Below are 17,404 nucleotides of genomic sequence, written 5' to 3'. Positions count from 1 at the left end.
TAAAATTGAAGTCTGCTGCTTAGTAAGATAATACCCGTCTGTTAAAATTGTATACAATTTTTTTTAGACATTTTATTATATAAATTGAAGTTATATAAAGAAAGAGTATAATTTTTTTATAATTATTTTAAATTATTTTATTAATATTCAATATATGAATCCTGTTTTTTTATTTTCTCTCTCATTCCATAAAATAAAATAAAAAATTTATAAACCTACATATTTACCGTAAAATTTATCATTCTTCTTTAGTGTTTCAACAGCATCATGAAATCTCCCCATCTCTCTCTGTCACACACACGTGTATATTCTCGAATGAGACACAGAGAAAAAAAAGAAACAAATAATTTCTAAGCCATAATAATATATATCTTTTAATTTTAATATTAAACTATAAAAAAGATTGATCTTTTCTTTCTATAAAACCAAACATTTTTTCACGGATTTTTTCGTAAATAAAATATTAAAATTTTTAATTTCTAAAACAAAGAAAATTTTTACATCGAATCTCAAAATTTTCAATTAGCATGATGAAAAATGTTTTAACATCTGGCATAATATTGTTGTATGTGCATCACGAATAATGTTAAGTTTATTTTGTTTTTCTTAGATTAAGTATGATTTTGGTCTCCAACATAAAAGTCGAAAATTGATTTCGTCTCCGATTTTTTTTATTTTTTTGCTATAAAATGATCTCCAAAATTTCAGTTTATTTTAAAATCATTTTTCAGACGAAAATATCTTTCCCCTTCACTCCCAAAATCAACCAAATTCAGTAGAAATAAGCAGAACAGAAGCCTAAGCCCAGAATCCACCACCATCACTACCATTATCATCAAGGTCATCATCATCATCATCAGAATTTTTTCCAAAATCAACCAAAATCAACCAGAAGGCCAAACTGAACCAGAACCTACCACCACCACCACCATTATCATCATGGTCATCATTATCATCAGAAGAACCATCAACAAAATTGAAAATCAGAAGAACCATTAACCATAAGAAAATCAGAACTCAATAAATCAGAACAATCAAAACTCAGAACCATCAACAAAAAGAAGAAGAAGCGGCGGGCGGTGAGGGTTGTGGAGTAGCGGCAAAAACGCGGGTAGCAGTGCGAGCGGCGAGAAGGAGGTGCAACAGCGAAGGCGAGGCGCGATGATGTTGGCGAGGGCGAAGAGGAGGAGCAGTGACAGATCACAGATGGCAGGATGGCAGTGCGGCTTCCCTTCCCCCTTCTTCCCTTCCCATCTCCCTCCTCCCCTCTCCCTTGTTTTTCGCACGCACCCCACTTTTTTTCTCTCCCCCGATTCTCTGTATCCTTTCTTTCCTTTTTTTATTTATTATATATATATTTATTTATTTTAAAGTAAGTGTTCAATACTCAAGTGGAGCAATGTAAACAAATACAAGAATAATAAAATTATAACAACTTTTATGTCATCTCTAGTATAACCATCAACAATATGAGTTATTTACAATACCATTTCTTAGCACAAGAGAATAAGAAGTACTTTGGTAATAAAAAAAAAATAAAATTAATAAAAAAGACAATTTTAAAACAAACAGTTTTTACGTTAAAAATCAAAATCATATTTAACTTTTTTTTTTTACTATCATTCACATTCCCTATCTGTATAAAAAATCAGTCTATCTTAAAATTTATCATTGAGAATCAAACTCAGACAAATTTTATAAAAAAAAAGATAATAATTAAACAGAGAAAGTAAAGGGGAACAGACAAAACGAAAAATTGAAAAATATAGAATATACAGGTGACGAAAATTGGTAGAATATAAGATAAATTTAGAAGTTACATAATAAAAAATCTTTCCACAAACTTTTACGTAATATTTTTTGAGCTATGTATTATTTTCTGTTTTATAAAATAAAAAACTATTACCACTTATTTCAAAAGGTTTAAATATTTTTGAGTTGGTTTTCATTTTTTTTTTAGGTTTTGTACAATGTTCTATGATAATAGATTCAATTTTGCTACAACTCTCTCTTTTTTTTTCAGTATCATCAAATCTTTATTTTTTATTTTTATTTATTTAAATATTTATTTTATATTATGTAATTTTAATATTTTATAATACAAAATTATTTTTCAACTAAACAATAAAATAAATAAACTAATTTCACATTATTTATTAGATAAACAATATACAAATTTTATTAAAACAAGTCTAATTTTTTAATAATATTGTATCTCATTGTTAAAATATGTTTGCACAATAGAATAATTAGTACCATAGAATCAAATAAAAAATATATTGATAAATTTTAAAAAATTCTATAATTATAAATTTATAATGGTTGAAAAATAAAATAATTAACACATTTAGTTTAAATATAAACACTTTTACATAATTTATATACTTATTAGTTATATATTTGATCCTTCTAAAATCTTTTTTTAAGATTTGCCACTATATCATCCCAACTACGAAGAACATCCATAAGACATCGTAATAGTTTATTTTTAGTAATTTTTACTTATTTTTTAAATGCTTCCCATAATGAAAAAACACGATCATAAACCTTCTTCTCGTTAAAAAGCTGACTTGTCATGAAAGGGCTGTATTTTGTGCAGTAAGTAAAGGGTGAAAAATAGAAAAATGAACAGAAGAGATCAATAATGCAAGAGTTTGATTATTGTAAACAAAAAAAAAAGTAGAATTATATGTATTGCTTTGATGTATCAATACATCTATGAAAATATTTATATAATGACATCTTTACATAAAAATAATATTTTAAACTTTTAGATAATTAGTTAAATATATTTAGTCAAATATATTAAATTATCTAACGATTTATCATGTTATCTTCATATCAAAATAATATGGAAATCTCTCCCTATATATATATATATATATATGCACGTAATAACCAGAAAAATAAAATAAATAAAATTATGAGATCTATTCACCTTGATATTTTTACTTTCTGTAACCCTAATCACACCCAAATATTTACTCGACACATATTTTAAGACCCTTGAATTTTAAAAAAAAAATTATTATGAGAAAATTTTAAATTATTTATTTAATAACAATTTTAATTTCGAATTACAATTTAAAGTTTTAGAACTTTAAAAATAATGAAGTTTTGATTATTTAAATAAAATTTTTTATCTAATTTTATAATTATCAAATTTATTTTTATATTTAAATTATAGAGTTTAGTAATTGAAAAATAATAAAAAATTTGTATGATTTGATTTAAGTAATTGAGATTTTGAAAATTAATGCGAATGAAAAAAAATTAATTATATTATTTTATATTTTAAAGTAGAGTACTTGATTGAAAGCTAATTAGTAAAGTGAAACAACAAATACTATTTTAAAATAATTTTAAGAGAGTCAATAAGATTTAAAATTAACACTCTATACCCTAATTTGATTAAAATTACTAAACTCCAATTTAATCCAAAATTCTCAAATCACACCCTAACCCTAATTTAACAAAACCCTGATTTTTCTACCCTGACCCACCCTGACTCTTCTCCCAGTGCCGTAACCATCCTTCTCCAAACCCAACACTCAACAACTTCAGAAAATAAAAGAAAGAAAGAAAGGAGAGAAGAGAGAAAGGAAGACATAGAAGAGAAGAGAGGAAGGGACGCGTCGACGTTGGTGGGACTCGCCATCGCCATCCCCATCAAACCAACCGTGTGAGAGAGAGTTTGCGAAGGAGAGAGCCAAAGTAGAGGAAGAACGACGTTGTTCCGCCGTTCCTCGTCGCGGCTGAAGCTCATCGCCGCAGCTGCTGTCGTTAGCTGTCGTCCATGGTGAAGCCAAAGAGAGAGATAGAGACAGAGATGATGCAACGTGAGGAAGGAGGCGAAGCTGTCGAGTCACCGCCGTCGAGTTTTCATTGTCGCTGTTGGAGATGCGGTCACCGAGCCTCTGTCACTGAAAAATAGCGCTGCCGTCGCAAAGATCCACTGCTGGTAAGGGTCTTGCTTCTAGTTTTCGTTCTTTTGAATTTCGGAAACATTATTGTCACTGCATGGTTGTTACAGTTGCCATCGCCGAAGCTTCTGGTCACCGCTTCCGCTTGGGATAGTTGTCGGAGCTACTATTGGATTAATTCAGAGGTCGTTGATGCTTTGTTCTTTTGTTGCAGTAATATCTCTGTTTTGGAACCCTTGCCGTTAGTATTCTGTTGTATGTTATTAAGGATTTCGCGACATTGATGATTTAGGATTTAGTTATCGAGATTGCATGTTGCAATTAAAGCTGTTTCTGTTGTTGCAGAATCAAGCGGAGCTATGGATGCAGCTGCCGCTGTTGCGGGCCGAAGGAAAAGGAATTTTGTAACACCCTACCTCACAGAGCTTTACGCTTAAGTCGTAAAATAGAGGTGGTGATGTATTACGACCTCTAAGAATAAAATATATACGTATATATAGTTGAGTAAATTTGTAACTAGGAGTTTTAAAGAAAGGTTTAAGCAAAAACCGCGAAAAGAAAAGCGCATTACACTCGTAAACGTAAAACCCAACATGCATAAAGAAAATACCTAGTTCTCCAAAAAAACCTCGATTAAACATCATTCATATATATATATATACTTCGCTTGCCAGAGAAACCTCCAGATGCTCTCTGAGGCACATCTCGACCTGCATCTGAAAACAACAACATAGATATGGAATGAGAATCGGAGGCTCTCAGCATGGTAATGGTGTCTACATACATAATATATAAAGTCCAGTGAAGCCTGAGGCGATTCTAGAACTTCGACACTTAGATTTAAATCTTAAAGTTTATAAATAGAAAACCATAAACAGGATAGGTTATCTAAGGTTCTTATTTCTAATTTCTTTATACCTTAAGCCCTAATTTCTGCCTTCCTTGAATTCTCCAAAACTCTGGTGCACAGATAAGCAATACAGACAAAGCAAAAACAAGTAGGATACAGATACAGCAGGTAGCAAATATAGCAAGTAAGCATTGTAATCACATAGGCAAGCCCAATTAATGCACAATCAAGCAAAACACACATATGTATATGATGTATGTCTGCCCTATGACTGATGAGTCTCATCTGTCGGTTATATAGCCAACCCGACATGTCCGGTAGCTAATCCAGACATCGTCGTCCTGAAAACTGGTGAGCGATACAGTACCACGATCCTCACCTGGTGAGCGGTAAATCACCTCACCATCTGCGGGCGGTAAAGTATACTGGCATATGTGAAAATTTTTCGAAATTATAAATGTAGTGGTGATGACAATTGTTGTAATTTAAAATATCGTGATAAAATAATAAGAGAAACAAAAACATATTAATAGAACAAAAAATAGTACTTTGAAAAGAAAAAAAATTAATTTTAATATAGGACTAAACTAGGATAAAGTAAAATATTTTTAAGATAAAAATAAAATATTTTAAATATTATAGACAATAAAATTTAATCCAAAATTTAATAACTAAAAGAGTAATTTACCCTAACATACATATCATTTTCTGTAAGTAAGTAACTGCAATGTTGTTGAACTATTTACAACTATATATGTCAATCGAACGGTCTGATTTCTACTTCTCTAATTAAATGCTTCCATATTTGATAATAACACACCAATAATCCAAACTTTAAAAAAATATCATTTGTTAGCTTCGGGGTGATCGATTCCTGAGTAGCTATTTGCTTATTTGGATATCCGTTCTGTTATTTGGATATCCGTTTTATTGGTTTCGGGGTGATCGATTCTCGGGTAGCCGTTTACTTATTTGGATATCCATTTTATTATTTGGATGTCCATTCTGTTGGCCTCAGGGTGATCGATCCCTGGGTAGCGTTTACTTATTTGGATATCCATTCTGTTATTTGGATGTCCGTTGTGTTGGCCTCAGGGTGATCGATCCCTGGGTAGCCGTTTGCTTATTTGGATATCCATTTTATTATTTGGATATCCGTTTTGTTGGCCTCGAGGTGATCGATCCCTGGGTAGCCGTTTACTTATTTGGATATCCGTTCTGTTATTTGGATGTCCATTCTATCGCGCCTTCAGAAGGATTCCTTGTTCCGCTATTTGGTGGCAGATGTCAGTGTTGGGCGTGGGTAGTGGGTGTTATTCGAGAACTTTCCAACCCTGGGTGGTCGGTTGGCGTTCACGGGTTTGAGGTGCTCTTTTGGTGTATCTCTTGGTGGTGGGTTACTACGAGGTGCTGTGTTACCGTGTTGCCGTTTGTTGGCAGTCACAACTTGGCTTACCTCTTCGTCATTTTTGTATTCCCTTGTGATGCTTTGAATTTCGTGCATGGTCCAAACTGCTTTGGTGGTGAGGTGTTTCTAGAAGTCTTCATTTATGAGGCCATTGGTTAGACAGAGACTGGCGACCGAGTCCGTAAGTTCGTTCGCCGTTAGGTACTCATCGTTAAACCTATCGAGGTATTTTCTTGTGAATTTATCTTGTCTTTGGGTGATTCCGAGTAAAATGATGAGGTGTTCTGCTTTGGTGATCCTAGTGGTGAACTGGGCCATGAACTTTTTGAAAATGTCATGAAAGCTGGCTATGGAGCCGTTTGGACCATTTGATTGCGTGGCCGGCTAAGGTTATCGAGAAGGCCTTACACCGGACCATGTCGGCAGCTCCTTCCAGGTTCATCCTGGCCTTGAAGGCCGTTAAGTGTTCCTGGGAATCTTTGGTCCCATCGTATTTCATATCAGTGGGCTTGTTGAAGTCCTTTGGGAGTTTGGCTCTCAAAGATTTTTCTGTGAACGGGATGGCTTCCATTATCACGTGTATGTTTCCTGCTCGTTTGGCCTTGAGGATGCCGTCGGTCCTCTTCTTCGCGTCGGTGTTTTGGGTCTAGGGAAACGTTGCGATCGTGCCGTTTGTTGTGTCATTGCTCAGGCAGCCTAGTGTTTCTGATATCACGGTGAGATCAGGTCCTGAAGGTTGCTTGGCTTGCATACTCCGGGTGGTACCGTTCTTTGGGTGTAACTCGGCCTTTGAGGTTTTGCACCCTGAGGCACAACTCTTGGATTATCTGGACCGCCTTCTCTTTCAGGCCATCGGGTGGCCAGGCTTCAATGGGAGGACATTTCTCTTCTCTTTGTTGTTGCTGGGTTGGGGTTGGTTGGCGATGTGCCGCGCTTGTTATCCTCCCATGGGTGGGAGGAGTGTTATCTTGGAGTTCGGGAGTTGGGCTTCGTGGGTTTGAGTTGGGGTGTTGGTTGGAGGATTTCTCTTCGAGGTTCTCCGTCATGCCGCCACGATTTGGCAGTCCCCCACATCTATGCAAGAACCTTGAGAACTTTCTTGATCTCTTGGCTCTTGAGAGGTCTAAGCTTGGCCACGGTGGTGGCGTTTAGGAGGTCGTTCATGATGAGCTTCTGTATGAATTTTCAGTAAGGTTCGAAGGGGGATCATGGCAACAGAGTTGTCATAGGTGAGGCGGCGGATGGCAGAGGTTTGGAACTTGGTGTTGAAGGAGGTGACCTCATGGGTTTGGAGGAAGAAATTGAAGAGTTCAACAGAAGAAGCAATCACGGTGGGCATGGAGCCGAAGTAGAGGGAGAAGATGGGGTCATAGCGCTTGGAGAGACGGATGAGGGAGTGGTGAATGAGAGGGTCCAAGCGGTGGACGTGTCCCACTAAAGGGTGGCGAGATTTTGGGCTCAGAGGATTTGGAATTTCACTGTTGGAGTAGGGCGAAGGTGCATAAAGAGTGTTATCACTAAGAAGGTGATTGCAAGTCGAAGAAACTTTTTTTTTGGGATTTCGCCGTTGGAGTAGGGCGAAGGTGTGTAATATAAGAAGGTGATGCAAGTTAAAGAAACATCATTCTTTTTTGCTCTCAGTTACAAGCAAGAAATCAAGTGAGTGAGTTTGAAGATTGCTCTTCTGGATTATCCGCATGCCGCCATGACATTGCAAATTTCCTACAGACGGCGCCAATGTACTGGATGCCTCTGGTATGGGTGGAGAGATAGATTGGAGACTTGCGAGCCGAGGCGGATGTCAGATCCTCTTACTGGAGTAATGGGGGGTGGCACCTACAAAGACACTCCGACGCTCAAGTCAGAATGGATCTAAATGGTAAAAGGTGTGAAGAGTGAATGAGTACCTGATGGGGTTAGGGCTCCCCTTTATATAGGCGATGGTAATTATCTTATCTTATTTGATTAAGATAAGGGAGGAATTTGAATTTGATTGTTAGTTAGAAGTTCTAGTGGGCCAGTTCCAGGCCTTCCAGAAGGGCAAAGCAGGTCGGACATGGGTTATTGGGTTCGGGGACTGTTCCAGATGTAGGAACCGTGGATCAGATCCGTAACAGGTTACACAAGCATTTACCATTCAATACTCAAATTCAATCAGGAGTACACTATAAAAAGAAGGAGAAAAAAATGATTGATAAGTTTCTTTGCGAATTTTTTTTAACTTTTCTATTTATTTATTATTGTTCTTACTCCACTTATTGTGTTGTTGAGCTCTCTTATTTAAAAAAAAAACACTCACATTCAATCTCATTCAATATGTTACTAATTAAATATTTCACATGTATTTTTTTATGTAACAGAACTATTACTACCAAGATCATTAATTTTTTAAGCTCACATTAATTTTTTTAAACTCAGCCATTTTGCTTTCATTCTCATTAAACCTAACATTCAGTTTTCTTCAACATTCAACATACAATAACATAGCAACTCCAATAAAGCTTAATTACTATGCGTACGACTACAATTACCACTAAGCAAACCATTCATTTTTAGCATCATTGAAGGGTTTAACAATAACTTTAAAAAGGATTTTTTATTTTAATAAATTAAATAAATATTTTATTTATTAAAATAAATAATTATAAAAATTATTACGAAAATACATCAATCTCTCTTATCTCATTTATACTATAAACGAGATAATTTTGTACGTACTTTGTTTACAGTGTAAACGAGATAGGTATATTTTTTCAATTTTTATATATCTGGTTTATACTAAAATTATCCCGTTTACAGTATAAACGAGATATGTATATTTATAAATATAAAAATATAATTTTTCAAAATAATAAAAAATATTAATAATTTAAATTAAACAAAAATCTTAAAAATGGAATGGTTCAAATAACTCAAATGGCATAGTCTCTTAGCCAACGAGCAATAGCTCAAATGGCACAGTCTCCCCACACTTAACTATTATTTGAAATCGTCAATATTTTCTATTATTTGAAATCGTCAATCTTTTCTATTATTTAAAATCATCCATCTTTCGTATTATTTGAAATGTTCCATTTTTAAAAATTTGGTCCAATTTAACTTATTAATATTTTTTATTATTTTTAAAAATTATATTTAATTATTTATAAATACATATATATCGTTTTATACTATAAATGAGATAATTTTTTATGTGTAAACAAGACATATGAAAATTGAAAAAATACACATATGTAAACGAAATAAATAAATATAGTGTAAATTGGTAAGTACGCTACAAATTATTTATTTTGATAATTAAAATAATTAAATTATTTATTTAAAAAAAATCTTTATTTTGAAATGGTATATTACCCAATTTCAAATATGGGTCCACTATTTCTATCGGCTGCATGTCCCAACCGACAATTTTCTCTCAAGCTTGGCTAAGGAAAAGGACACAACGTCATTTTCATAAGAATAAAATGGGTTAAGAAAATGATCAGTGCTAAAATCTACCTGCACTCTTTCTCTCAATAATCTACAGCATTATTTAATTACACATCTGCACCATCTAAATATTATATTATATATCTTAACGCTTTTGCATACTGACATAGCAATAAAATAATAAAGTACAATGGCATATGTGAAAGCTTTCCAATACGATATCCTCGTTAATCAAACCTATACAAGTCCATGTTCACATGTCCGAAAAGTTAAATAAAAAATGTGCCAAATCCAAAAAAATAAATAAATAAATACATAAAAGATGTGCATAAAAAGATAAATAAAAATACGGTCAATAACTATCACTAAAAAAAACGGTTAATTATAGTATAAAAAAAATCAAAAGTATACAGATATACAAATATTTTTTAAAATTAAATATTATTGTGATACGTGGTTTGAAGGATGGTGGAATTTGCAGCTTAATGTCAAGACGGGATCAGAGCTGCTGCAGTAGAGTGGTCAAGTGAGAGATGGTTTGAGCCGCATAAATCATGTGGGGATGGTACAAAATTGGTGCAAATGTAAATGCTATCGTTGGACTTTTTCTGGTCTGAGGACTGAGGAGGTAAAGTTGGGCTGTATGTATTCTTGGTCTATCACAATTTGTAAAAATGTTATTTCAGGCATGTGAAAAAAGTACCACAATTTAAAATATTTTATGAATTTTATATGCTATATTTTATTTTATAATCATAATAAAAAAAAATTATTTGGAAGACCTATTTTATAATCGTAATAATTCTTAATAAAATTTATTATTAAATTGTCAGTTATGTTTACAATATTTGTCTTGTTTGAGGGTGAAGTTATAACTCACAATAAAAATAATAACAAATAAAAGGTAATTAAAAAATAAAAGAAAAAAATTATCAAGTGGTTAATCTAACTCAATATTATAATTTAAATTGGATCGGTTATATCTATTTAAATTTTAAATTTTAAAATTATTTTAGTTTAAATAATAGCTCATTTACATTTTAAATTTTTAAGATTTAAAACGTGAAAATTTAATTGACTCTCTATCTTAGAGTTTGTTTGAGCGTTATTCTTTTATTTTTTTCATTGGTTGAACATCTTGTGTTGGTTCTTCTTATTCATTAATTTCAGAATTTATTGATTTATTTCTTATAATAGTACTATTATCTTCATCGGCTTGTAACGAAATATATCTAAGCTTTTGCAAAATTCTTATATCGTCAGAATCCATCATTCTTATAAAATTATGAAGGATGAAACATGCATGTAACAATGATATCACGTTGGTTTTAATTTTGGCAATGTCTTCTTCAATAAATTTATTTGTATAATTAATGTTACCTCCATTCTCAAAATCTTCATTGTTTTTATTATTAAATTCTTCAGGATTTAAATCTTTCGATAGCGTCCAAGCACCATAATCAATAGCTATGATGTCTTTGAAACATTGTTCAAGTCTATTTAAAGATTTAAGACCTTGATTTTTAAATTTAGCGAATTATGAATTAATATGTTTAAAATATTCAAAAGAATAAATATAAAAGATATCTAATAAATTTTAAAAGTAAAATAAACTTGTGTATTATTTTATAATGCAAAATTAAATACATCTGGATATAATCTATTAAAAAAATAGTTGGATATAAACAACCAGACATATACACCCATCTCCATTTTCATCAAACAGAAGAACAGGTTAAACTAGTTTTTTTTTTCAAATATACATCTTTATTAAACAATATATGCTTTAATATAACTTAATTTCTCAATCATTTTTTAATCTGTTAAAATGGACAGTTTGATAATTTTTTCAATTTACAACAAAATATTTTAATCTAATATAGAGATTTCAATTAACAAAACAAAACATAATCTAATCGAATTTCAACATGTATCAGTATTAAGAATACAATTTTAATTTCTATTTTTAATATTCGCATTTGAATTTGTTATCTATTGTTGTTGAGGCAGAATAGATTCGAAGAGGACAAGCTACCTAGCAACGGTAGTGGTGGCAGTGACGAACAAACACTAAAGAGAAGGTTCGCATTTTGAATTTACGTCTCGATTATTATCGGACTTTTTAATGGTAAAACTTTTGCGATCACCAAAACACATTATTTCACTAATTTCATTTATCATTGAAAAATCCAAAGTTAAATCTAACGGTAAGGAACGTGCCATTTTATTTTTGTTTCCCTCCAATACTTACCGTTAGATTCCAAAATCCGCCGGTAATTACTAAACCTTACGAATTTGACACCATTATTACAGGTAAATTCGACAAAAATCTCGCTACTAACAATCAACGTTAAATCCGACAGTACTCAATATTTTTTTTATAGTGATATAAACATAAAATCATTGCTAGCTACAACGATTTACATAAAATTAACAATGACAAAAGTATAACAATATCTCATATAAAACATATGCTTAATATTAGAATCAAAATAATTTGTTTTGGTGATTTACCCTAATATTGTTGATTATAAGAGATATTACATATTTAAATTTCATTTTAAAAAAACTAAAATTTTCACTTAATTTATTTTAAGAGACTAAAATACCCACAAACTTTAACTTAAAATGGCATTCTAATTTTTTTTAAAATTAATGCTAAAAATGATTTTTGTCAAAATATTAAAAAGAGTATTTAGTTCTTTTGAAATATGAATCGAAATGATATTTTAATCTTTTTATACATAATTGAACGAATATTTTAATATAAAATAACATGTGATATATTTTTAAATTTAATTAATATTTAAAAAAATATAAAAATATAAATTGTTAAATTTAAAATGCAATTTATTTATTAATAATATTGAAGGTTATAGAAGGCTTAGAGAAAGGGGTTGAATCTATAACCTTCTTTTACTTTAATAAAATAATCCTTTTAAAACAAACTTGTAATCTGAATCTGTTTGAACTTGGCAGCAAAAAATTTATGAGACAATTTTATTGTCTCATAAATATCAGAAAACATAACAGTGCAGGAAAGAGAGAAGCTGACACCATCATGTATCCTGGTTCGGTTGTCTTGTGCAATGCAACCTACGTCTAGTCTCCACCACAACAGTGGTAGAATTTTCACTATAGTTAAAGTATTACATACACCAATTTTACGGTATTGACACAATCTTTTCACTCTCAAGTTCTAACCTAACTTGACTTGGTTATGTTAATACCTAACTTTTTACTTTTAGTACTAACCCAACTAAGAAAGGAGTATTTCACTGATACAAGATACAAGACATAGAATCAACCTAAAGAAATCTGAAATAACTCTAGGCTTTTCAATCATGTATATCTCTCTGCCTCTTTTTACTCTTAGATTTTTACTTGAGCCACAATTCAGACCACGTGTTGTTACAACATTAAATAAAAAAATATATATAAATCTGTATCAACTTATATCTGTACCATAGTGTGACCCTAAATACACAGCCCTTGGCAGATTAACGCGTGTTAATACTTAACAGCCATTGGGTCCCAGCCCCAGCCAAACATGCGTGTCAGGAGGCACTAAACTCAAATCTTGTGAAATTAATTTCAAAATACAAATTATAATAAATATAGAAAAAGAAAAGATTATAATTTTAAAGCGATCGGTTCAAATTGAAGCAACAATATGTAACCGGCAAGGTACTTGTAGTGGCAGCGTACACACCCAATACACCCTCATAAACAAGTTCTGACGAATCAATCTCTTATCTCACCTAACGGTCTTGCATGCATTAAAAGCCAAAAGAATGTTTCCCTTCTTAGTTAAATCTTCATCCTGTTCATATATAATACTGCATCATCAAGTTTTTCAGTTTGTGTTTCTTGCAAGAAATAACAAACCTCCCTTCCTATACTTTCCTTTCTTTTCTTTTCCCACTCTCTGTCTCCACTCATATTAGCTCGTTATTTCCCTGCATATAAAGCTATATACCATTTCAACAAAAACAATGCTGCAAAAACAGAACAGCAGAGATAGTTTACAGGTTCTAGTTTCAATCTTTTAGTTCATGGACATCAAGCTTGACTTTGACGATCCTAATAAGAATAAACACAAAGATGAAGAAGAGCTCCCTCTTCTGCGAAACACAGAGGTTCCGGAAGCAGAGCGGAACCTTGTACAGAAAGCAATTAGCCAGACATTTGAGAGCACAGCACATTTGGCAAACCTTTTACCAACCGGCACTGTTCTCGCATTCCAGCTTCTTTCTCCAATATTCACAAACCTTGGCAACTGTGACTCTGCCGCGAAGACAATGACTTCTTTCCTCGTAGCTATCTGCGCCGCCTCCTGCTTCCTTCTATGCTTCACAGATAGCTTCAGAGACAGCAAAGGAAACATCTGCTATGGTTTTGCCACGTTCAGGGGCTTGTGGATCATTGATGGATCAACAACTCTTCCACCTGAACTTGCTGCTAAATATAGTATCCGGTTTATAGATTTCATGCATGCAGTGATGTCGGTTATGGTGTTTGCGGCGGTTGCATTATTTGATCCCAATGTGGTGAATTGCTTCTTTCCAACACCAGATAATGAGACACAGGAAATACTCACTGCATTGCCAGTTGGAATTGGTGTTTTCTGCAGCATGTTGTTTGTTGTATTTCCTACACACAGACATGGAATTGGCTTCCCTCTTTCAACAAATTAAATATATATATAACATAAAGCTTTTTATATTCATGTGTGTAAACAATGAGTTAATCATGTTTGTAACAAATTAACCATGAATTCAGGTTACACGTTATTGAAAAATATATATTAAAAAGGAAACAAAAATATAGTGAGCAAGTTTACACATGTAAGCATTCTAGGATTTCATGTGTTCGGATAAAAAAAGATAAAAACATATTTTTTCTTCTTCCAAAAAGAGGACTTTAATCCTGAATGATATTCCCTTCTTTATCCATTCTTTTGAAGATTTAGTACATTAAAAATTCAATATGTTTTAGATAAATTTTAAGTTTAGATATACAAAATTATTTATATACCAAAGTTTTAAATGATAGATATTTTAAAAGGGAAGGAATATCAACAAAAATGTTAATATAGTGGTAAAATTGTAGAACTGTATCACTTATAGTCATAAGGGGAACTTGAATTATACTCTAGAAAAAATGCTTCTAAAAAGAGCAAGAGTAACGATGCGTTCGTATCTTTAATTATTTTTCATGTTTTTAATTCTTATTTTTTTAGATTTAATTACAATTTCATCTTATAATCTCATTAATTTTAAGTATTTTTTGGTACTAAGGTATTTATTAAGTGTTTTTAAGAAAGGGTAATACTAAATAACCAATAACTTTCTTGAAAAACATGAACAACCACCAATCAAATCAAAACACACTACACCTCCAAATTACCCACCTAAATCTTAATATAAGAATAACCATCAGCACACCTAGTAAAATAAACATCCGATAATCCATTGTTCACATTATTTAGTATTTTCATTGTCTATCTATACTTTTCTTTTAAGAAAATACAGGATTTAAAGAAATGAAAATCAAGTAACCAAGAGAGAATGATCAAAGAGTAACACAACAAAGCTTTTCAAAGAAATAGAAAGTGTGCATATGTACACATAGGTGCTCACGCTCCAATCAGAGTAGGCCTCTCGTGGTGTGCGTACACACAAGTTCTAAATGTGCCTTGTTGTCTGTACACATGCCTTGTGCATACGCACGAATCTGCTTTAAGAACATAGGCATGACACGTTGGGAGCAGGCGTGCCACACCCTTTGAATATGCAAAGCTGGTGTGCTACGAGGAAGGGAGGCATGCCACGCTCGGGAAGGAGCCAAGCTCCCTAGAAGCAATTAAGGAAGGGCGTGCAGGGTAGCAAGGAAAGCGTGCCACGCCCTAAGAGAAGCTAACCCCTGGGAAGCAGAATTTGTAATGCTGCCAATCCTGACCTCTTCATACTGAAGTAATCATAAATAGAGTTAGAGAGGTCCAAATGAGGTGGTTTCAATGGCGTTAGAAAGCTAACATTCAGAGTTTAAAAACTATATGCATATATCTATAGTGGACATTTAGTTTGGGTCTGAAACTGCCCTCACCATTGCAGCTCAAAAAACAGCAGCCAAGGAAAAAACAATACATGGTGTGCCATGCGTTGGAAGAGAGCCAAGAGAGGGCGTTAAACGCCAAAATGCCAAGGGGCACGCCCAGGTGATAAGAAAAATTAATAGAGGCTTAGGGATTTTAATACAATAGATAAGGATTATTTAGTAAAGGACATAGCGGAAACACAAAAAGATTGATAAATGGGATTTTTTCTACTAGACCTCTAAGAAACCTATTCTTAGCAACCTAGGAAACTGAAAGGGATTTCCTACTAGACCTTCAAAGAACCTATCCTTGACAACCTAGATCAAAGGGATAAAAACTGAAAGAAATCACCACGCATATCACCTTAGCTTTGGATCCTTCAATCTTCTTCATGCAACAAGCAAAGAAAATCACTCAGCTCACTTAATCACACAATAAAAACGTGCTTAAAACAACGAAAAATTTATTCATCAAAAGTTATGTAATGGTCTCACCAAAGGTGTTTAAATAGTCCCATAACAAACTAACAAAAATATAAGATAAGATTTTAAAATTTAAATCAGATTTGATTTAAATTAAAAATTTCTAAAAATACTACTAAGCAAATCAGAACTAAACAAATCTTCTAACAAACTCTAACCGCAAAACAAACTAAAACAAATGCCTAAAATTTCAAAATTTAATGATAAATTATGCCTCCCACTGAACTTGAAAAGCATTATTGGGCTTCTTGCTGCCCTGACTTAGCCGAATGGGTCTTACCCATTCTTCCTTGGTTAGAACTGATGTAACTCCTTATGCAAAAGTGCTGCCAAGTTCCCAAAATTCTCCTTGAGCTTTTTTGCACGTGATCTAGTGATGGGGCCTTCTGCAAGTGTGAAATTCTCATTCTGTCCTTTTGCCTTAGAATGTCCTAGTTGTCTTTTCGAGCATGTATCATTCCCTCCTTCCTCAAAAAGATTCGTCCTTGAATCTGTGTTCATATCAAAAGGAGAGAGATAAAAAATATTGAAAATAGCAGAGACATTATGCTCACCTGGTAGGTGATGCACCACTATTTCGTGGTACATTTTGTACTTAATTTAGGTGGATTTTACCCATTTTTTCATATTTATTCAAGAAAATAGCATGGTTTCATAATTTTCTCCTAAATTGTACTTAAGTGTAAAAACATGCTTTTTAGACCCTTAAATTGTTAATTTTGATTCACCTTTGATTCCACTAGATGCCTTGATATGTTTGTTAGTGATTTCAGAATGAAAAGGCTAGGAATGGATCAAATGAGTGAAGAGAAAAGCATGCAAAGTGGAGAATTCATGAAAAAACAAGTATTTGGGATGCTGAGATCAACGCGCACGCGCAACAGACGCGCACCCGTGGAAAAGTGAAGTTGCATGATGACACGTACGCGCAGCAGATGCGCACGCATGGATAGAAAATGCCATCAACGCGTACGCGTCGGTGCTCGCACATGACCCACTTAAAGTGAATCCGCTGGGGGCGATTTCTGGGCTTCCTAGGCCCAAATCCAACTCACTTCTGCTGCTATTAAACCCAAAGAATAAAGGAGGATTAGGGGAGTTAGTTACCAGGTAGTTTTAGAAGTAGTTTAGTTGAATCTTATCATGCTTTTCGAATAGGTTTTTAGAGAGAGAAGCTCTCTCTTCTCTCTAGAATTAGGATTAGGGTTAGGT

The 17,404-nt window shown here is 33.0% G+C and overlaps 1 protein-coding gene across 1 annotated transcript; it reads left to right on the top strand.

Moving 5' to 3' along the window:
• The first annotated feature begins 13,604 nt into the window (after positions 1–13,604).
• On the top strand, positions 13,605–14,426 carry LOC107459610 (protein DMP4). The gene has a single exon (XM_016077851.3). It carries the CDS (start codon positions 13,666–13,668, stop codon positions 14,305–14,307), a length of 642 nt encoding a protein of 213 aa, XP_015933337.1. The 5' UTR covers positions 13,605–13,665; the 3' UTR covers positions 14,308–14,426.
• The last annotated feature ends 2,978 nt before the right edge of the window (positions 14,427–17,404 follow it).

Source organism: Arachis duranensis, chromosome 7 (genome assembly GCF_000817695.3).
Source record: "Arachis duranensis cultivar V14167 chromosome 7, aradu.V14167.gnm2.J7QH, whole genome shotgun sequence".
Taxonomy (NCBI): Eukaryota; Viridiplantae; Streptophyta; class Magnoliopsida; order Fabales; family Fabaceae; genus Arachis; species Arachis duranensis.
The sequence above is the reverse complement of the archived record's forward strand: the minus strand, read 5'-3'. Positions and strand labels throughout refer to the sequence as shown.